The sequence below is a fragment of the Rosa chinensis genome, chromosome 5 (assembly GCF_002994745.2).
Source record: "Rosa chinensis cultivar Old Blush chromosome 5, RchiOBHm-V2, whole genome shotgun sequence".
Classification (NCBI taxonomy): Eukaryota; Viridiplantae; Streptophyta; class Magnoliopsida; order Rosales; family Rosaceae; genus Rosa; species Rosa chinensis.
The window spans coordinates 83,911,689-83,935,987 of NC_037092.1; the positions used below are offsets into that span (position 1 = coordinate 83,911,689).

The following is a 24,299-nucleotide window of genomic DNA, read 5'->3' on the forward strand; positions in this document are numbered from 1 at the left end:
TCTCCAAGCACTGAAGAAAAACCTTTTTGACCTCCCGGCACCACCAGTTCCGGATCCCGGGTTCACCACACCGGCATCATCTTCACACCTCGGTTCAGACCCAAGAAAAATCACAGTTTCGCCGGTACCAATTGCATCTCTTGCTGGCATTTGCGTGCAGCCTTGTCATTTGCACTTCATTCCGATACCAGCAGCATCTCGGTGACCCTAGCCGGCACCCTTCTCATGCCAACATCTCGATCTCGGTGATCATCACCACCATCCCGGTGACTTCATCCGGCACCACCCATCATAAACGATCAGGGCAAGCTTCCACGCAGCCCCTTCCCGGGTCGAACCCAACTTATCTCCCCAGATAACATTGGTCACCCCCGAGCTAGCATAGCCAAGCCTTCCGGGACCGATCTTTCAACTGAACTCGATGCCACCCGGGAAGCAACACCTGTACACAGCCCTCTGCCTGGTTCAAATTCAGACTATCCGGCACCCGAGGCAACCTACTCCATCCGGGAACCACTCATGAAAAATCTCGATGACCGGCTTTGTAACCCACCGGTATCACTACGAGCCCTGCCGACATGGTTCCTCAACCCACCAGTACCACTCAGACATCACGTCTCGGTGACAAAACCCAGAACCTGCTGACTCTCTCCAACTCTTACTCTCCGGGACTACATCAAAGATACTCCGGGATCCAAAAAAGGGGGAGAAGAATGGAACAGTTATGCTCTGGGCACCCGGAAACGTTTGGACCCCCAACCCACCGGTGATCATCACCGCCATCTTTTGTGATCCACCCTCCCGGCGACTCATCTCCCTGCAGCGACCCGATCTCTCGGTATCATCTTCTCCCGGCAACGCCAATATTGCACCTCATCTCGATGACTCGTGCCGGCACTCAGTGTCAATCTCTAATCATGGACTTGCGATGGCGAGTCGTTTTTAATATCGGACCTGCACAGTACTGCTGCAGAAAAGGCCGAGGCTTTCATCTCATAGACAAAGCTAAGTGCCCAAGTCCTTATACCTTATTAAATATATATACATGTGCCTATGTATCAGAAATTCATAATTATCATGTCTGGGCATTCTTACATGTGCCCGCACGTGTCATACTAATTGCATAATTGATTAAATTATTGTTGTGCATACACACTTACTCTGCTAAGTCTTTTCATCCCATGTGCCCCCTGACAAATTAATACTCTTTAATACACCATTTACTTTCTCTGTAACTATCATGTGCATGTACTGGTGCACATTCGAAATAGCTGCATATACTTTCCGCGCATTTTAATCTACAATATCATGAGATTTACATGTGTTTAGCTTGCTTGCTCTAAATTATCATATTCACATGCCTCGCTTATTCACGTAACCTTGACTCTATAATACACGTAGACCATATGTCAAGTCACCACCTTTTAGGCATGCTGCCATGATAAAAAGTTTTGTAACGACTTCACCCATGCCATGCACGAGTAATGACAGTGCCCCTTCCGGGAAGCATGATCACTTACGCTCTGCCCATATGTAAAACAATTTTACATAGATATTAATCTCTCATTACCATATCAAAGCATACACTGACAATAACATGAAACGGTGCTTAACACGTATCAATACTCATCACTTCTCTGCCACTATCTCTACCACGTGATAATATTCATTCATACACACGTGTTGCGGAGCAAAGCCGCCAATACTAGCTTCTCATGTGAATATATGTATATTTATGTGTATTTGTAAAGATAGCTTACACTTCAACATGGTCAGCCATGTCCCAACTAGCACTGCAATTTAAAACCATGCATACGACAATTCTACAAGCATCCTTGGTGCTTAGATATATTTCTTATTTATTCTTGCACCATAATTAATGTCTGCTCCATAATAATATGCACAATCATATAATTATATACACATAATTATATGCACAATCATACGTACCGTGCATCCACAATTACCTACTATACCAACAGTATGCTCCACACCACCATATATGCACATTGTCTTAACAATTAAGCATGCTCACACCAACGATGAATAAATAGTAAATAGGGATGGCTGCCAAATTTTATATCCCTAGTATTCACTAGATCGATATAAGGCTCCAATGCCTCTATGGCTCCATATACATTGCTATCTACGAGTTTGCTCTATTGCTCTTTGATAGTTGATTGCTCATATAAATTCGGTATGAGTCACACTCACTCAACCGGGCACCTCCTTATACGAACGAAGTCAAGCAGACTATTGATCATTACTTGTCGATTCCATTAGTCTTCTCCCCATGGAGATGGAGCATCATGCGGACAACTCTAACATGATTTTGTACTCGGATCAATCCCAATTTGCAACTTCTCCAATCGGCAAAAGATAAGTTCTCATTTACACTTTTAAATTTGACTAATGCAATGCTTTACCTGCTTCAAATAACGATTACAATAATCTAAGCATGCCTATGACACTTGCTAATTTAACTAGCATATCATATTATGCCTACGCGTTCATGTCATACTTTAATTTAATTGCCCGTCAATTAAAATTACTACATGCATACATGCGGCACTACATAAGCGCAACATGCGGCACTTAAAATCCTCGCTCCGAGAGCGGTACCCCTAAGGGGTAAGCGAAGGTCATGTCCTTACAAAATCCTCTCTAATCGGCGAGGTACCCCAGCGGGGTTACAAGACCAATGCCATTATATATTCTACCCGGGGCCACGCCACCGGGTAAAGGAGGCCTACAAGCCCTCATTCAACCCCATTGGGTTAAGGAGGCTCAAGCCCTCATGTGACCCCACTGGGCCACGCTGTACAAGCCCTCATGTTACCCCATCAGGTACGAGAGGCAACAAGCCCTCATGCTACCCTATCGGGTACTAGAGGCAACAAGCCCTCATGCTACCCCATCGGGTACGAGAGGCATCAAGCCCTCACTCTACCCTAGCAGGTACGAGAGGCATCAAGCCCTCATGCTACCCCATCGGGTATGAGAGGCATCAAGCCCCCATGCTACCCTATCGGGTACTAGAGGCAACAAGCCCTCATGCTACCCTATCGGGTACTAGAGGCAACAAGCCCTCATGCTACCCCATCGGGTACGAGAGGCATCAAGCCCTCAATCTACCCTATCGGGTACTAGATCGAGGCAACAAGCCCTCATGCTACCCCATCGGGTACGAGAGGCATCAAGCCCTCACTCTACCCTATCGGGTACTAGAGGCATCAAGCCCTCATGCTACCCTATCGGGTACTAGAGGCAACAAGCCCTCATGCTACCCCATCGGGTACGAGAGGCATCAAGCCCTCACTCTACCCTATCGGGTACGAGAGGCATCAAGCCCTCATGCTACCCCATCGGGTACGAGAGGCATCAAGCCCTCATGCTACCTCATCGGGTACGAGAGGCATCAAGCCCTCACTCTACCCCAACGGGTACCAGAGTCGTTATACACAAGGCCCACAGACCCTCATAAATCCTCTACTCGAGCGAGGTATCCCAACGGGATAATTAAAGGGTAGCCCGAGCGAGGTACCCCCAACGGGTAGCCCAAGGGCCAATTCATTGCTTTTGAGTCATCTCACCTCCCAAGCATTCTCTGCACTTGGGGGACTTATTCATACCACTTATCACAAGTGGAGGTAGTACCCGACCGGGACTATCATTGAGCTTCACGCTCATACATGTCGTGCTATGGTCTATTAATGGAAATATTGAAATTTTTCACCTATTGTTGATCGCTACAATTAAATTTCTTTTACATTCCATTAATAAGACCATAGGACAAAACTCCCACAACCTATCACCCGCTCAACATGAGCGAGCTCAATTCTTACATTCCCGTTACACATGAGCCAAACAACCGAGTTATGGCTTATACGTTCGGGTCAGGTAAGTTAGAGTTCCTTCCTCTAACCCATACTTGGGGGACTATCTTGGCCACGCCATAGTCTCACTAGTATGAACAATAGTTACTACAATACAGGAGCTCTATGCTCATCCTCACGGGCATCCTTGAGCGTAACCTAAGTACTAACTACGTGACTTGGGGGACTCGGCGAGTAACCACACTCCCGGTCCTAACACATGTGCATCACGTACATACAACACTTACTTATCATTATGTTTTACCGTGTTCATCACACATCTTTGCATCATGCATCTCATAAACGTTCATGTACCTTGATGCATTTGACTCAAATGTCACTTCGATTTCCCTAGCGCAATCAATATGATTTTTTGTGCACTCTCATCTTATTTGCAGGTACTAGCTTCATGAGGGCCCCGGGGCACCAACATACCCGTAGAGTCCCTTCTTACTTACGGAGTTGGGGGACTAGTATGGGTATGGCGTTCAACAAGGTCATCACTCATACTTGGCGGCATCACATTTAAACTCCCCAACCAAGAAGCGCCTCTTACTCGGGGACTTGGGGGACTTGTACATACCACCTATATCACATACCGCCAAGCATAAGCAACGACATCGTACGTGGTCCCCACGACATGGTAGGTCCCGCCTATAACATACATCCGGTAGTCCGACACCCGAGCTACCTCGCTATGGTGGAGGTCGGCCGGTACCTCAAAGGGAGGCCACCCTCCCATGATCTTCAAGGGGCTTCAAGAGAAGTAAATATGTGCATTGTATCCCACATTGGAAATATAGAATAGAGTGGGACTTCCCTTAGCTATAAAGGGAAGTCCTCCCCTTCTTAGAAGGGATGGATCCATGATCCCCACATTTGTATCATTACAAAGGTCACTTGACCTCACTCATAGTAAAATACCCAAGTGGACGTAGCCTTGCCCCAAGTGCAAGGTGAACCACTATACATCCGGTGTCATCTCTTTCTCTCTCCCCATCATGCTTCTTAGTTACCGTATTCTTCAACAGAAACAGTGATAGAAGTCGAACATGAAGAACTTGCAATCCCCGAACCTGTGTTACATGAAATTGGGGAAGATCTGCAACCAGAAGAGGGTAATGAAGAACCTATCATCCAGTTACAGGTTTTAGTAGAGCAGAACAACACAACCACTATGCAACTTAAAGGAATTTTTAAAAATAAATCAGTGGATGTACTGATTGACTCTGGTGCCACTCATAACTTCATACACCCTGCTTTGCTCAAACACCAGAAAGTGAAATATTGGGACACCAAACCTCTTAGGGTTCGGTTAGCCAGTGGAGCTATAATGCTAACTAAGGGGTTGGTTACAGTGGAATTGCAGATACAAACCTTCTTGTTCTCTACTGATTTCTATGTATTGCCAATATCTGGAAGTGAAGTCATCTTGGGAGCTGCTTGGTTAAGGACCTTGGGGGATATCACCTGGAATTTTGAGACTATGAAGATGAAATTTCGTTACAAAGACAATGAGTATTTGTTGCAGGGTGACATTGACTCTCATGCTACTGTGGTTAGTTGTAAAGCCATGACCAAACTACTAAGGAAAGAAAAGGAAGCAATAATGATTCAACTAAGTCCCATTGTTGCAGGGAAGGAGGAGAGGAGGAATGTTCATCCTGACATTAAGAAACTTTTGGATACTTATGCAGCTGTTTTTCAAACTCCTACAACACTCCCTCCCACAAGGGAGCAAGACCACAGAATTGAACTACTACCTCAAACCTCAGCCATTAATGTGAGGCCATACCGGTATCCCCACTTTCAGAAAACTGAAATTGAGAAAATAGTGCAGGAACTCTTGGATAATGGCATAATTAGGCCTAGTGCGTCTCCATTCTCCTCTCCAGTTTTACTTGTGAAAAAGAAAGATGGTACTTGGAGGTTATGTGTGGATTATAGGTCACTTAATGCTGCCACAGTCAAGGATAAATATCCTATCCCTGTTGTAGATGAATTGATTGATGAAGTGCATGGAGCCACTATCTATACCAAACTGGACTTGAGATCTGGCTATCACCATATTAGAATGCATGAGGGAGACATTGGTAAAACTGCATTTAGAACTCACTCAGGCCACTATGAATTTTTGGTAATGCCTTTTGGTTTGACTAATGCTCCTTCAACTTTTCAGTCAGTCATGAATGATGTCTTGAGGGATTACTTGAGAAAGTTTGTGTTGGTATTCTTTGATGACATATTGATCTACAGTCCCAATTTAGAGAGTCACTTGCTGCACCTGCGGCTAGTGTTTGAAAGATTGCATCAACATTCACTCAAGGTAAAAGTGAGTAAATGCTATTTTGGGGTTTCTCGAGTGGAATACTTGGGGCATATCATTAGTGCTAATGGAGTTGCAGTTGATCCTGCTAAGATTGACTGCATTAGAACTTGGCCAAAACCAAAAACCTTGAAAGGACTTAGGGGATTCTTGGGGCTAGCTGGCTATTACAGGAAGTATGTCAAGAATTTTGGAATTATTGCCAAGCCCCTAACTGACATGCTTAAGAAGGACAACTTCAAGTGGAGTAGGGAATCAGAAGTAGCCTTTGATGCCTTGAAAGAAGCCTTGATCTCTACACCTGTATTGGCAATTCCTGACTTTAGCAAAGAGTTTGTAGTGGAATGTGATACTTCTGACAAGGGCATTGGAGCTGTGTTATCCCAAGATGGACACCCCATTGCTTTCTTGAGTAAAGCTCTAGGTCCTAAACACTTGGCATTATCTGTGTATGATAAGGAAATGCTTACAGTTGTCTTTGCTGTTGAACATTGGAGGCCTTACTTGCTAGGACATCATTTCAAGATATTTACTGATCATAGAACCATTGAGTATTTTCTGCAACAGAAGATCACCACACCATCCCAACAGAAATGGCTTCTCAAACTTATGGGGTATGATTACTCTATTCAATACAAGGCAGGGAAAAATAATGTGGCACCAGACGCATTATCTAGGAGAGGGGAATTGCTCAATTTGACTGGAGTATCCCAGCCTTTACACAGCTTTGTGACGGACATTCAAAAAGCTTGCTCAAAAGATAAAGAGGCCACAACCATTATTTCTGAACTGTCTCAAGGAAATGGGAGCAAGAAGCATTACTCTCTGGCTAATGCTCGGTTATACTACAAAAATAGAATTTATGTGCCACAGGTCGATAGTTGGAGGGTGAAGATTATAAGTGAACTTCATGATGGCCTCATGGGAGGGCATGCTGGCAGAGCCAGAACATACAAAAGAATTAACAGAACTTTCAGCTGGCCTGGTATGTTAAAAGACATCAAGAATTTCATTGCAGGGTGCCATACTTGCCAAAAGAATCATTACGAAACTGTACTGCCTCCAGGATTACTTCAACCTGTGCCTATTCCTGAAAGAGCTTGGTCCACCATTTCCATGGATTTCATTGATGCCCTACCTATTTCTGAAGGTAAGACTGTAATTTGGGTTGTCATTGATAAACTAACCAAGTATGCACACTTCATACCCATGGCACACCCCTATTCTGCCTCCTCTGTGGCTCAATTATTTGTGCATGAAATTTTTAAATTACATGGAATGCCTGAGAATATCATTTCTGATAGAGATCCAGTATTCCTCAGTTTGTTTTGGGAGTCTTTTTTCCAAATTCAAGGTACCAAGTTAAGCAAGTCATCAGCTTATCATCCTCAATCTGATGGACAGACTGAGAATCTCAACAGGACTCTTGAGCAATACCTAAGGTGAGTGGTAGGAGAGAAGCCTCATACTTGGGTACAAGCATTGCCTTGGGCTGAATGGTGGTACAACACTGCCCATCACTCAGCTATACAGATGACACCTTTTCAGGCTCTATATGGATTTGCTCCCCCTTCCATCATTCCATATTTACCAGGTTCTACATCAGTGTCCTTGGTGGATCAGCAATTACAGAATAGGGATGAACTACTGGCTTTGCTCAAGAGAAACTTGCAGTTAGCCCAATCTAGAATGAAAATTTTTTATGATAAAAGACACACTGAAAGAGAGTTTACAGTTGGAGATTGGGTGTACCTTAAGCTTCAACCTTACAGGCAACATTCAGTACATAAGGGTGAGTTTCACAAGTTGTCTCCCAAGTTTTATGGACCATTTGAGGTGTTGGACAGGATTGGAAAGGTTGCTTACAAATTAAAATTACCAGATACAGCCAAAATTCACAATGTTTTCCATGTCTCCTTGTTGAAAAAGAAGCTGGGTGAATCTATACCTACTGAGTCCAGTCTTCCAGCCATCTTGGATCCTGATAACCCCAAATGGGAACCGGCTACTGTGCTGCAAAGCCGAGTCATCAGAAAACATAACTCGAATATGGTTCAGTGGCTGATACAATGGTTTGGCACTTCACCAGATGAAGCTACCTGGGAAATGGCTGATGAGATCAGGTTTCGATTTCCAAACTTTGATTCAAATACTGCAACTTGAACTCACTGTGAGTTGGGCCGCACCATTGGATATGTTGGTTGCTGTGTTAACTTGAGGTCAAGTTTGTTTTGCAGGGGGGTGAACTGTTATGAAATCAGAGTTACTATTCATAGTCTAAGTAGGAGTCAATGTCTATCCTCTTTTGGGGTCAATACACACCGTTTCATTTTATTATACGCAGCATTTTCATCATTGCTCAGGGAATCTGTTAGGTGAGAGTCTTCCATGGCTGTGCGACACGTGTCCTGTAGCTAGCCTTTATCTACTTGTAAACCTGTGAAGTAAGGGATCAGAAAATTTTTGCCTTAGTGTTCTCTTTCATTCCAGTAGCTTTCTTTTAGCAATTCTCCTCTGTTAGGAATTCGATCCTAACATTTCTCTTCCGATCACAAAATGAAAACGTCAGGTCGAGCGGAACAAACCAAGGGATCTTATGAAGGTAGCAGTTGAAGCTTTTAAGACAAGATCAGAGCAAAGTTTGTTATAAGTCTAAGAATTTGGTTGGGGAGGAGTTACCTCCCTCATCTTCACCCCAATTTGAGCAGTAAGATGCGCATGCTATTAAGACAATTCAGTTTCTAGTTTTTAATCCCCGTTCCAAGCCCTACACTGTGTTCTACGTACGTTTATGCTTTAATCAGTAGAATATGAAAGGTCGGTCACGGATGGCTCTTTCTGTCATATCTCTAGGGACCCATTATTCAATGTAGGAGAGAGTGGTCCATCTTGACTGTTCAATTAATCTTGGTTTTATGCTGAAGAATATCGCAACTGTCCAATGCTTTTCTGTTACAATGACATTGATTACAGGGTACGTGCTTGCCCCTCTCTCTCTTTTCAGCTTGATTGAAAGGTTGCTAGTTGTCATGGATTGATCTGAAAAAGAGAGAAAAAGCTAGTTTTATCTTCTGTAGGCTATCGTGCGTGGATTTTCTACTACATTTTGATTTAGGGTTTAATTAGGAAAGCGAAAGCCAAGCCAATCGGCTCTTTCTCTAAGCCAGATCTATCATCTGTTAATCACCATCAAGTTACCCCAATATCGAGATATATAGGAGTAATAGGACCCCCTCTGCCTACAGCTTGCAACTGCATGCTGAGCTTTTGCTTTCACTTTCAGTGTTTCACAATCATTGTCTGAATTATCCGAACAATACAAAAATGAATTATTGAAGGCAATGAAACAATTCACATGGTCTTTATTGCTCACAGCGCATGCGCAGGCCGTACTAGGTGATAAACTGGTAATTTTACTTAAATATCATCCTCATTCATGATCCGTGGGCACTACATAGAAGTCGTCTTCTAAAGATTATTTCTGATTTTCTGTGTGAGGTTTCATTCTGTTCTTTTGTTGAAATTAACCTAGCTAGACTATCTTATTTCTTGTTTCATTACATGATCTGTTGGACGGCGGTAGCATACGTCCATATTTGCTTCACATGCACTAATGGACCATACAAACATGCTTACATTCGCATCTACGTTTCCATACAAGTTGTTGTTTTTTCTCAGGTAACTTCTCCCTCAACGACAACTTAATCGTTATCGAAGTAATACTGTAACTAAAAACAAGTCTTTGCTAACGGTAGATAACTCAAAGACTAAATAGATGCTTGTTTAGTTGGGTAATAAGTCCTCAAAATAGATGATAATAGATGGCATGCATGTAATAGCTAGAAGCATGTATAGCACAAACTCCAGCCGGATCAATTTTTCCAAACACACATTAATAAATTTAAGATAATATATATTATATAGTTAATTTGTCTTGTTATTGAAACAAAAAATACAGATAGTATTCAAATAGAGATGGCCGGTAACCCCAGGTTCTGAAAAGGGCTTCAAAAGCTCATAAGGCACAACCCCAGCTCCATTTCTGTTCTTCAGCTCAAAATTAGCATTTCTCTCATCCATGGTGGAGAATTCTTGGGTACCTTGGTGTTTGCCATACCCTCATTTTGTTAAATATTTTAGACCATTGGATTAGTAATATATCCAATGGTTCAAAATATTTAACAAATTGATAACTTGTTTAGCCCTTAGCCTTTCCAATTTTTTTCCCCTCCCTTTAGGATTAAGTTGGAACAAGAAGAAGCAAATTTTTTTTTCTCCAGCAATATTGCACACAGCCGCATATCAAATTTCCACCTTAGCATTGTTTTGAATGTTGATGTTTACAGACCTTATCTACTTGAGTTTGGGATATTTTTGGCAGACTTTGTAATTAAGTTTTATACATGCAGGCACGGCGATTTAAGTTATTTGGGTAGTAAGGTATCTTACATAGCATCGAAGACAAAGGAGGGCACTAACATTTTGAGAAATGAACTCGTTAAACTAGAGCCGGTATTGGAAGAGATTTTGAATCAACAAAAAGAAATCATTGTTAGTTCAAGCGGTTGTGATAACATCCTGAAAGATCCAATCAAGGTCAGGACCAAAGGTATGCAGGGTACTAAAAGCAGCAAACGACCTAAGAACAACCGAAAATGTAGTTTGTGCAAGAACTACGGATATACAAAACCTAGATGCCCAAAGAAAAATAGGGTACGTGGCAGAATCAGTTGTGTAAACCATGGTAAGAATTTCAATTCAAACAATGTGCAGCAGCCTCCCAAAAAGAAACCAAAGGTTTGACGATTTAGTGAGATTGAAGTTTGATACTTACTCTGTGTAATGATAGCAATTGTGGTGTTCTTTTTTGTCCTTGACCTATATTAATTGGCAGTTTGATAAACATGTATTTCATCATTTTCTTGACAACTGTTATGAGTAGTATATTTTGCAATCTTAATCTTTTCCTCCAACACAAGAGTTTGTATTGATTATTTTCATTATGAATGAAACGGTATAACTGGATCATTTTCTTGTTGTGTGAGAGTCCCACGATATTCTTTTGAGCTTATACAATTAAGATTATGACATAGTAGGGTAGCTGGGATCTAAAATGACATAAAGATCTCTCCTCGAGATGGTCTAAACCTTTCACTGCTCCAAATTGGAGGGCTTTCTCTTGATTAGAACTCGGCTTCATCTTACTCAAGTTAACCTTAAAGAGATTGTGCATCACTTGGATTCTTCCTCGAATGGGTTTGCCTCATTGAGATCTTCTTTGAAGGGTTTTGCTTTATTGAGATCTTCCTTGCTTGATTCTTCCTTAACTAGATACCTCCTCCTTGACAAGATTTCTCTTCCTCAAAGAGATATTTTCTCCTCGAGATTTCGGCTCCTCGAAGAGATACTTGCTCCTTAAGGGGATTTCCCCCTTGAACGATAGATTTCCTTATTGAGTTTTGCTTATGGGTCAATTTGGTGGTAATCAATTTGGTACTTTTTTGCAATTCACTGCCTAATGTGCAGAATCGGTTGAGGAAATCTAGACCTGTGAATCTGCCTACTTAAATTTATTATTTAAAAGAGTTTAGTCTTAGGGTTCTTGAAGGGAGCCAAATCTGAGGAATTGCAATCACCAACATCCTGAACAGGCATGCAAGGGAGAGCAAGATGTATTTGTCTTCAGAGAAGTCAAAAGATAGTCATCAGAAATAGTGGGATATTCTTTTGAGATTTTTTATTTCAAAGCCTTTGAGCGAGCAACTTTCTTTAAAGTAACATGACCAAAAGGAAAAGAAAGACTTTGAGAGACAATTGGTACTTCCACCAAACCCGAATTGAGATGAAAATGATCCGAAATAGTGGAAGCAATAACCGGCAAAGGATAAGAAGATGACTCCTCAACTGACTTGGGGAGAAGAGCATCCATAGAATGCAACTGATGCAACGGCAATGTGCCAACCGTTTGTGCAGGTGGTGTAGAAAAACCATGTGACTGTTCATAATGGCCTAAAATGGAGTGGGCTTGAGTGGCTAAATTGGAACCCAAAACATAAATACAAGGGGACTGAATAGAGGAAGCCCAAGAAAAATGACCATCACCAAAACCACTGTGTAAACTATGATTGTAACCGCCATCAACTCTTGGTAACCGCTCACTGTGAACCACCACTGCCTCTATTCTAGTGACCACAAGGCCATCGCCGGTGACACCTCCACCATGATTACCCACCAAACCAACAGAAAGCGATGGAGAATGGACAGAGCGATACCCCATAAGCATTCTTGAAGTATTGCGCAGTGAAGAACTATATGAAAATTCCAGCAGATTATTTGGATGTTCCAATAAAAAAAATTAGGTGTATCTTGAGTTAAAATTGGGTATTTGGTCCGGACCCCAATAAAAAAAGTATGGTCCATAACTCCATATTCCTAAAATAGATGCATATACGAACTAAATTAAAATACTAAAAAAAAGAAAAAATAAATGGTATTACTCCACTTTGGAGCCGCTTCATATAGACATGGGCTCATTTCTTTCTATTGGTTGGGCTAGAGTTTGGGCTTAATTTTGTTTCAACTTCTTTTATGGGCCCTGCTTCTCAGTTTGGCTCTTTAGGTGTGGTTTCTCTTCCTATCACAAAATGAAAACGTCAGGTCAAGCGGAACAAACCAAGGGATCTTATGAAGGTAGCAGCTGAAGCTTTAAGACAAGATCAGAGCAAAGTTTGTTATAAGTCTAAGAAGTTGGTTGGGGAGGAGTTACCTCCCACATCTTCACCCCAATTTGAGCAGTAAGATGCGCATGCTATTAAGACAATTGAGTTTCTAGTTTTTAATCCCCGTTCCAAGCCCTACACTGTGTTCTACGTACGTTTGTGCTTTAATCAGTAGAATATGAAAGGTCGGTCACGGATGACTCTTTCTGTCATATCTCTAGGAACCCATTATTCAAGGTAGGAGAGAGAAATTTTCAGAGAAACCCTCTCAAAAGGAGGAGAAGAAGACGCGACGAAAAATATTGACGGAAGGACATAGAAAACAGATGCCGTTAGCCTTGAAAACTCAAGTTGGGTAATTAATAGTCTTAGGGCTGACGTGGACAATTATCAACCTTTGGATTCCAGATCAATGGATGAAATTAGAAGTCAAGGATAGCCAAGGAGGAAGAGTAGCCAAGGAGAGAATCCGGATCTTAGCTGATAACGTGACCCATAACTAGGGTTTTGGCTCTTTTGGATCTTGATTGAAAAGCGATATAGTGGTTAGGGATGACAAAAATCCCCAACGGGGCGGAGCTCTATTGGATACCCGCCCCTAATGGGGGGAGAATTCGGGGACAAAGAGGGAATGGCGATGGGAATCCCCAATCCCCTCTATCTAAGATTGGGGATGGTATTGTGTAGGGATGGCAATGGGGAGGGTAGGGTAAGGGGATTAAATTACCATCCTCATACCCAACTTCATTCCCCATCCCCTTACCCACCCCAATCCCCGTAATAAGAAACTGGGGATTCCCCGTCCCCGTTCCCATTGGGGATTAGGTCCCCGTACCCGCCCCAATCCCCGTTAACAATATTACTAATTTATTATATAAAAATTCATTCAAATAATTATCGATTGTAAACTATGAAGTTAAAATCAAGGGTTATTATCACAAATGGTACCTGAACTTATCATATATTTTATCGATGGTACTTGAACTTCAATTTTGATCACAACCAGTACCTGAACTTTTCGATTTCATTTTAAATGGTACCTAAGGCCACATTCGGTCACTATTCCGGCCAAATCTAAGAAAACAAAAAATAAAATAAACAAGTTCAAGGCAAGTCTATTACCAAAAAATCATCACTATATATGATTGCAACCCTCGAAATCATCAAAAATCATCACTATGATGGCCTCTTATGCCGTTTTTAGTCGGAATAGTGACCGGAGGTGGCTCTAGGTACCATTTAAAATGAAATCGAAAAGTTCCGGTACTGGTTGTGATCAAACTTAAAGTTCAGGTACCATCGATAAGATTGATGTATAGTTCAGGTACTATTTGTGATAATAACCCTAAAATCAAACATTAACATAAAATAAATTTTTTTATTTCAATCAAACAAAATAAATATAAGTCTCGCTTAAAAAAAAAAAAAAAAATTCTGCATTCGACAAAAAAATTCCACAATCAACTGCTTAGTGTAACCTAACAACTTACTCATTCAGTCGAACAAGGTGAATTGAATAATATCAAAAATATATTGACAAAATTTAAATATTGACAAAAGATGAAGTTTACATATATATATATATATAATATCAAAAATATAATATATATATATATATATATTTTTTAGATAATTCTTATTGGGTGGGTATGGGGATGGGGATCAAAATACCATCCCCACCCCGTACCCGATTTCCCCCAAATTTCTCCCCATTAGGGTCGAATACCCGATGGGTACCCTACCCTATGGGGATTATTGTCATCCCTAGTATTGTGATCCTCATCCCCAAACCCGCCCCAATAATATATACATATATTTAACTTATATATATTTTAATTTATTTTTTATAATATAAATCATAAATATATACATTTACTATTTTACTTTAATCGCTACACTTTTACTTTAATGGTGTTTCAACTCACTAAATTATGATTTATGAATTTAATCATGTTTTAAATTGATTTGTTGCAGATTTTGATCTTAAAAAAAGCAATATGAGAAAAAATTATTTTATTTATTAAATTCTTATATTTGGGGCGGGTTTGGAGGCTTAGTCCCCAGTGGGGATGAGGACGGGGAAACCCTAATATATTTTTATTGGGGATTGGGGCAGGGATGGGGGTAGAGAATGACCCCAGGGATGAGAATTGTATTATAATCCCCATCCCCAACCCGCCCCATTGCCATCCCTAATAGTGGTCCATCTTGACTGTTCAATTAATCTTGGTTTTAAGTTGAAGAATCTCGCAAAATGTCCAATGCTTTTCTGTTTCAGTGACATTGATTAGAGGGTACGTGCGCGCCTCTCTCTTTTCAGCTTGATTGAAAGGTCGCTAGTTGTCATGGATTGATTTCCAAAGAGAAAAAGCCAGTTTTGTCTTCTGTAGGTTATCGTGCGCAGATTAAATGTTTAGGGTGTAATAAGGAAAGCCTAGCCAATCAGCTATTTCTCTAAGCCAGATCTATCATCTGTTCATCACCATCAAGTTATCCCCAATACCTACAGCTTGCAACTGCTGCTGAGCTTTTGCTTTCAGTTTCAGTGTTTCAGACGTACAATCATTGTATGAATTATCCGAACAATACAAAAATGAATTATTGAAAGCAATGAATCAATTCACATGGCTCTCTTCTTCGCCCAGAGCGCATGCGCAGGCGTACTAGCTAGGTGATAAACTGCTAATTTTACTAATATCATCATCAATATTCATGATCTGTGCGCACTACATATAAGTTGTCCTGTATACAAATTCATGATAGTACTATCCTATTTCTTGGTTCATTACATGATGATGCAGGAAGCGTGATCACAATAGTAAGAGGCTCCATCAAGTATCGAAAGTCATATGAGATAAGCTAAAATCCACTAGCAATTACGGACACAGCCGTAAGAAACATAGAGAAACTTCTCTAATATTTGGTTTTTTTTATTGATAACTTGAATGAAAATTACAATGTAAGAGGTGTCTTATATAGTGCACATAACATAAACCTAATACAACCAGAAAACATAAAGAAGAATTTATTGTAGACTAAAACTAGGAAACCTAATTAAACCTGATTGAATAAAAATCGAAAATAAAATCCTAGATACTAAAGAATATTACGCTTGGAATCCCAATCAAGATTTTGCTCCAAAATCCCGATATATGCAAAAGAGTAATTTATGATTACTTCCATCATTAAGAAGCTTATTTGAATACCAATTTTCAATATTTAAATTATTCTTCTTAATGTGAAGACGTTTCTTTCTTTTCGAGATTTTTTGTTGAAATTGACTAAAATCTCGTCCTATATCACATGATATATTAGACCGCGCTAGCATACGTCCATATTTGCTTCACATGCACTAATGGACCATATAAACATGATTCGTAGTTACCTTGGTTTCTGACATTTGCATTTATGTTTCCATACAAGTTTTTGTCATGTAACTTCTCCCTCGACGACAATTTAATGGTTATCGGGGTAAAACTGTAACTGAAAACAAGTCTTTGCTAACGGTAGATAACTCAAAGACTAAATAGATTCTTGTTTAATTGGGTAATGAGTCCTCAAAACAGATGGTAGATGGCATGCATGTTATAGATGCATGTATAGCACAAAAACTCCGGATCAATTTTTTCAAACACACATTAATAAATTTAAGAAAGGGCTATATTTAGCTAATTTGTCTTGTTATTCAAACAAAAAATACAGATAATATTCAAATAGAGATGCTATATGGAACACCCTTCGCGGTAACCCCAGGTTCTGAAAAGGGCTTCAAAAGCTCATAAGGCACAACCCCAGCTCCATTTCTGTTCTTCAACTCAAAATTAGCATTTCTTTCATCAATAGTTTGTTCAAGCATTATCAGCCTCCCCTTAAACCGCTCAAACGCCGCCCTTATAACGTCGTCTTCAGCCCACGCGTCCTCCATCTTCTCTCCAATGTACTCCTCGTCCGGCGAATGACTAGACAAAATGTCTAAAACCGCCATGATCGTTGTGGCTTGAATTTGCGAAGGAAAGCACCGCAAAAGGGCAGCTTCGGGTTTTTTCATGAACATTTCCCAAACCTCATCGTCAGGGTCCTCCGTGGGCACATTGGTTCTTGCAATGGTTGGGCGATTAGGGAAATAGCCTGCATAGGCATACTGACCAAAGTTGACTGCTGCATGGTGACCGGATGTAACCCAAAGCATTGTTGCGAGGATGTCGATGAGGTCTTGAGGGGTATTTAGGTCAGGCCACCAGGGTTCGTCCTTCTTGTCTCCGTGACCTACTGTTCTGATCTCTGTCCACCATGCTTGGAGCTCTTGATCAGTTTGTACAAGGGTGGACTCTCTGTAGTAGTGATTTACATAGTCAGAGACCCACTGTTTAATGGCATCCCATAGGAGGAGTCCATCATTGGCAAAAGGGTAATCCTGAATCGATAGCCTCAGACCGTGGGGAGCAGTTGGGTCCTCAACAGCCATGCCCCTAAAAATAGAGAAACAAAACATGATCAAGATGTTAGTCATGCACGCTATAATTGTAGCATCTATAGTAGAGCTTACCCAATTTTTTAACTTTTTCTTTTCACGTAATTAGTAACTACTTTTCATTTGTTAATATCATTAAATTCAATATGAAGCGTTCGCTTTAACGACATCAACTAAGTAATACCTGCGAATAAGGTCGGCTGGTAGAGCCTCTTGGTCGAATCGCCACTCCTTAGCATAGGCAATAGAGCAAAGCTCCATGGAATATTTTCTAGGTGAGAATGAGGTTTCAATGATGCCACCGGCATTGATAAGTGATTCACGAGCAAGAGCATTGATCTCCATAGTGTATCTGAAATGGGGATGCAACAATTTGTAGATTGGGTGCAACACACTCAGTTGACGATTGGTTGCAATTATATATGGTTCTGTGGCACAATGCGTTCTTAGCCTGGAAATTATGCACGGGAAGATACATTAGCTTAGCTTCAAATATGTTAAAAATATGGACATAAAACATTTGGTGTCAAATGGATCCCTGCCTAATTAATTACCAGTGACTAACAAGTTGATGGTAACCAGAGTCATGAGCAAGGACATGAGCTTTGGCAATCCTCCAAAGCCAGACACCGGTAGCATTCCAGCTGGGTTGGAAGGCTTGCTTCCACTGAGGCTTCCCGTCCATTGGCGGTCGAGTCAACTCAATGGCCAGCGGCCTTAGGGTGCCTTCTAGGGTAAGGAAGAACAATGTTCTTGATCCATATAGTGTTGTGCCTTCGATCTCTCGTACTTTGCTCACGTATGGTAAAAACAAATCATGGTAATCTAGTATGAACAACTTCTTTTCTCTTATGGCCTACATTTTACCAAATATTTGAATTACATTTTTTTTTAAGGAAAAAAAAAAAAAAAAAAAAAAACCCTTATCTCATCCTACCCTTACATATATCAGTGAGAATCCTCATGACCTTTACAATGTTGGAATTATAATTTACCAACAGGTCACAGCTCATTAACATATATGTGTCACAAAAATTTATACAATTATATAACACTGTTACTATTGAAACAATATTGGTACCTCTTTGATGGTCGCAAAGCCTTTAATTTCTCGCTCAATCATTTCCGAGGTAATTGCAGATTCTGGGGGACCATACACGTCGGGATCCAATTCACTCTTCAATGGCCATTCCTGCATTTGTTTCCTTTGTTAGTTTGATGTTTTATCAATAGATTACATATATGTAGGACGACTCTAATGATTCATAATTTTTCTGCATAACCTGTTTCATGTGTCATGAATATCATCTTTGATCACTAATTGTTACTTTTTTGATTATAATCAGCAACAACTATGGCCACGAAGAAACATAAGTCGCTACTACTCTTATACTTCTTTTGTTGTTTAAACTCTTATGGCCTAGGGGTTTTGGACACAAAGGATTAAACAAATTTCATAATACTACATGCAGACATGAAATGTAATTTTAGCGACATACTTTGTTATAACTAAACATGTGACTTCTTCAAATTAACCTGTCATAATTCACTCATTGCATCTACAGTTCTTACCGTCACCAACTTAATGCTATATGGGTTGAGACCGGCAAGAGTCTGCCTAGCAAATTCCTCGTCCCTAAACCAGAAGAATTTGTCTCCTGACAGCACACCAATAAAAAACGAAATGCGATCAATTTAAAACAAAATATATATTAAAAACATAAATAGTAAGTTATGTCGTTAGAATGTCTATTTAAAACCATTGATCGGGACAAAAGATTCAGATTGATCGATTCGCTTACTATTCATTGTTTCTGGGGGCACGAACCGCAAAACATCACCTCCAGAAGCCAAAGCATTTACTAGTCTAGGAAGTATAGCTTGGAGAATCCCTTGTTCGTTAATTGGAGGCAACTTAATGCCTTCATTGAAAAGTGTGTCTATTGACGTGAACAATGTGAATCCAAGATTAGTGTCAGTGATGGCGTTCTCCAGTGACGGTACTACTGCATGCATGACAGCGTACAATGTCTTTGCTGAAAATGTTAACTGCTTCACCTCTGAGAAAGCTTCGTCTCTAGGAACGTACACCTTGCTGCTCCTTTTCTCCGAATGTTTATCTAAATGGAAAACAGAAAAGTATTTTCATTTCATTCTCATCTGTACATACTATTGGGGTACTTGGTTTAATTATAATAACAATCTAAAACCTTTAAGTGTTAAGCTATTCGGCTAGAGAACGTTATTTTTGTACCTGCTTCACTCATTGGTCGCCCAGTTCGACATCGCCTGGGATAGGGGAACTCTTTGCTTCCTCCAAGAGCTGGTCTTATAAGCTTTAGACTCGAATCAGGATTCCCAAGATCATTGTAAACATCGTAATCGTATATTCTCTCAAAGCTCTTGCGCTCTCCTTGGCCATTGCCGCGCAATGTCACAAGCTCCTCTTCTCTTAGCCTCACCAATGCACTTGGAGTTTGAGATGGCAAATATGACTGTGGTACTCGAACACAAATTTATCATTCACTGTAGTTTTACTTTTAGTAAAAACAAAATGATATATATATATATACATATATATATATATATATATAAATTTATCTAGAGTGAGGCCTCACTCTGAAATTAACGTGTGAGGTTGGAGTTTAGGGTCACTTTTCGGTCTCATATCCACATCTCGACCGTTCAGTTTTTCGGTACTAATGTATAGATCATCTCTGCAAAGTTTCAGCCAAATTGATGATCTTTAAGGTATCTAACTCACTTAAACCAATGGACGAACTGAATATGTCTACCCTGAACCGTACTATCTTTAAGGCAGTTATCAATGTCTTAACGACCATTAATTTGGCTGAAAATTTGCAGAGATGATCTATACATTAGTACCTAAAAACTGAACCGTCGAGATGTGGATATGAGACCAAAGAGTATATATATATATACTCTGGATAGGATATATATATATATATATATATATATATACTCTGAAATTAAAGTGCGCTTTTAGAGTTTAGGGTCACTTTTTGGTCACATATTCACATCTAGACAGTTCAGTTTTTAGGTACTAATGTATAGATCATCTCTGCAAAATTTTAGTCAAATTGATGGTCGTTAAGGCATTGATAACTGTCTTAAAGTTACTACAGTTCAGGTTGGACAGATTCAGTTCGTCCATTGGTTTAAGCGAGTTAGATACCTAAAAGATTATCAATTTGGATGAAGTTTTGCAGAGATGATTTATACATTAGAACCAAAAGCCTGAACTGCCGAGATGTGGTTATGAGACCGAAAAGTTACCCTCAACTCTAACCTCACACTTTAATTTTAGAACAAGGTCTCGTTCTAGATAGGATATATATATATATATATATATATATATATATATATATATATATATATGAGGGCCCTTCCTATGAAGGATACCTTTAACATGTGTTTGCTTATATATTCTTATGTACGTCACTTGTTGTATTTGGTACCAACCACAAAAACAGTGGTCCATATATATGAGCTAACAAGTAACAACATATAGCATAGCATACATAATTATCTGAATCTGACCTTGTTAGTGAAGAAGACCCTCTTGGCTGGATTGTCATACTTGGAGTGGATCCATGAATTACAACTGAGGAGTACAGGGCTATTAGGCAAGCCATCCAGGACAATATCCTTGAGATGCATCTCCTTGTGATGCTCATTCTCTATTAAAATGGCTCCCACTTCCCCAAAATCTAATGGAACTTTAAAATCTGTCTCGTATATAATCTCACCCTCCAATCGGCGACTTCGGTGTGCGAACCCTGTAACTGGCTCCTTCTCTAATCCAGTTTCTGCTCACAAATTAACGAAACCATTCATTTTATTACAACTTCTATGCATAAGTGGATCTGTATCTGCCAATATTGTTTTGACTAATATATCCACGTTGGTTTTTTAACGTTAAAAAAAAAAAAAAAAAAAAAGCCTCTATCTCTTTGATCAAGTGTCCCTAGACCTCGTCAACTGGGAGTCTGGGACCATGAATTGTCTCCAAAATCCAAGTTGCGTTTTCCTTTCCTCATTATGTGAAGTAGAAGACAAGGATGTCCTTTGCTACATAGATAAGAGTGTGTGTGTGCATATAACGTAGATTCTAGCTAGAATATCCTCGGTGCGTTATCTCGTTCTCCTCCTTCTCTTCTCATGCATATATGATACATAACATAACAGCCTCCACATATTTGACAGACTAGGACATCTATACATAAATTTGAATGGACTCATAAATTCATTAAATTAAGGATATTCTTTTAATTAATTTATGTTGTAATTAAATTAGAGATCAGCTGGATAGTGAAAATCATAAATTATCATCGTTATGACAATAAACAGTTTATATTAGATAAATTTAGTTTGTTTTTATATTTGATCCTAAATGATTTTCAATTTAGTTAGTACTTTATATAAATGACTTATGTCTTTATTGTTTTATTTGTATTTACAGAAAATAAATCTAAACAAAAAAAATCAACTACTCATCTGTCAAGAATAATTCAATACCAAAAACTTGAGAATAGAAAATATAAAAGCTAATTAAGAGAGTATGATGCGCACATCGGCACATGAGTTGTTAAGAGGCTAGTATAAATTTAATATATATAATGAAACTTAAATAGTTGGTACTAGTTAAAATCAAAGTTATGGCGGTATAGCACTATAGCATAAAGAAGCTTCCCGAGATCTTACTGGTTTTGTGTTTTAAAATGAAAAATAATTTCTGTTTGAAATGAACCAAAAAAATGGTGATGTTAATTGGAAGTGAGTTTAATTTCTTGAGTGAAAAATCTGCATCATATCAGTGGACACGTTAATTTTGATCAGTTAATGGTTTGATAAACTTCATTAACTATATGATACTTACTGGGATCAAGGTGAGCGCTAAGAAGCTCCATGAAGAGCGTTTGGCCAAGCAAATCTTTTATATCATCAAGTCCTCGAGCCAAACCCATGTGAGACAGAAACCCACCAACTGTAAGCGTCACCGTTATGGTTGCTTTAACACTGATGAACTTCTCCTTCACTACTTCTTTTGTGGTCACTACTTCTACTTCTTTCTCGACCGCTGCATCTTCATTCTCCGTCACCAGTTCCGTCACCTCAGTGGTAGTGGTAGTGGTTATCGTTGTCGTGGTCGTCGGTCCAAGGGTGCTAGTATTACTAGTGCTGCTGCTACTGCTACTAGTACTATTAGTACTACTTACGGCTTCTATGTTGTTGCTGTAATTGTTACTGGATCCAACTCGAAGGTTTTTGTGTTTGTTGGGGAATGAAGGACTTATTGACCAGACGGAAAGTGAAGTTCTGCTGCCTCTACTTCCATGGATGAACGGCTTGTTCTGAAGAAAGAGAGACTGTGATATGTGAAATACTCTGGGTTTCAACATCTTTTGCTACAGATGGAGACTGAGTGTCTTAGGTTAATTTGATTGCAGGTGCCGAGATACCTTTATGTAGGGGGGCACAGAGAGACCACAACATTAAAAAAATTAACAAAATAAAAATAATTGGAAAAAAGAGAGATCTGAAACAAATGAAAAGCGTGCTTATTTAGTTGTACTATCAAGAGCCGCAATAATTGAGGGATTAATGACAAAAAAAAAAAAAAATGAAAAGACTTTGAAAGTGACCCAACAGCCGATATGCAATCTGAACCATTCATTTAATCCTGACCATTCATTTAATCCAGCCATCCACGTGGTACTAACATCTATGCTAACACTGTTAACAGAATTGAAACCAAAAACAAAGGTCAACATGGTAGAAAACACATCAGATGGGTAAATATTCAATTTATCTCATTAAACCAAGATAAAATCTGGAAGTAGAAGTAGGAGCTCTAGCAATGGAGGAGGGGCTTAATCTGATCGGGGGGGAGGAAATTGAGGGTTTCGAGTCTTCATTCTTATCTCCTCGGCTCCAATCGCCGGTACTCCCGCAACCTCCTCCGCCAGCACCGTTGCTTCCATTGCCGCCGGAAAACGAAAGGTCGATCCTTCCGTCCCAAATGGGTTTGGTGCCGAAGGATAGAGCACGATTTAGTGTTTTGGAACCGAGGAAAGAAACAGAGGAATTAAGGTTACTTTAAATGCGGCGGTTGTCGGAGATGAGCGGTGGTGGCCATGGTTTGATCTGAATCTAGTGATGGGTTTAGAGACAACCTTACAAATGAAAATTCAGGTATCTGAAGGAGGTCGAAGAAGAAGAACAAGCAAGTCTGGGAGTCTGGAATTTGACAACCTTTAATTATCGAAATTTGAATGAGGATTTGACACTGGGACAGTGGCAAAGCTTCAAGGTTATGGATAAGGGGCAATTGTGGTTCGAACCACGTTGTTTGTACTTGTACTTTTAATTTTTGTTTTTTATTTGCTTTTACTAGATACTTTTTTAGAACAATTCAATTTATGTAGTTGTCTTTTCCTTTCTTTAATGAACTTCAATAAGATTTCAAAATTAGTAAATAAACAAACTATACTAGTTACAAAAAGTTGAAGTAAAAATATTTTTATGGACATTTTATAACTTCGAATATCATCTTCGTTCTGTGGGTTCAAGCCACATCGATTTAGTTCTATAGTTGTTTTTTTTTTTTTTTGATCGAAAGAAGGATTCATTGATAATCAAAGAAACTACATCAAGGAGTATATAGTGGCCTCATTAAACCCACCACAATCGGTTGGGAAGAGTGCCACACTCCATTTCACAAACATTCAACTACCAGACTCATTGACTAAAATTTGAGCAAGCCAATCCGGCACCATCATCCACCAATAAGTAGGGTAGGATAGTGACAACGCTGCTCTGGCCACACAATGAGCAGCCTTATTACACTCTCTAGGGACAAAACCCCAACTAACAGACTGAAATTG

At 39.8% G+C, this 24,299-nt stretch overlaps 1 protein-coding gene across 1 annotated transcript; it reads right to left on the reverse strand.

Moving 5' to 3' along the window:
• Positions 1-16,520: 16,520 nt before the first annotated feature.
• On the reverse strand, positions 16,521-23,721 carry LOC112165115 (linoleate 13S-lipoxygenase 2-1, chloroplastic). The gene is made up of 9 exons (XM_024301543.2): positions 22,292-23,721; positions 20,953-21,221; positions 19,646-19,886; positions 19,194-19,511; positions 18,964-19,049; positions 18,473-18,583; positions 17,946-18,247; positions 17,576-17,842; positions 16,521-17,389 (listed from the first exon to the last, which is right to left on the reverse strand). The coding sequence occupies exons 1-9, from the start codon at positions 22,812-22,814 to the stop codon at positions 16,630-16,632; spliced, it is 2,877 nt and encodes a 958-aa protein (XP_024157311.1). The 5' UTR covers positions 22,815-23,721; the 3' UTR covers positions 16,521-16,629.
• Between the last annotated feature and the right edge of the window lie 578 nt (positions 23,722-24,299).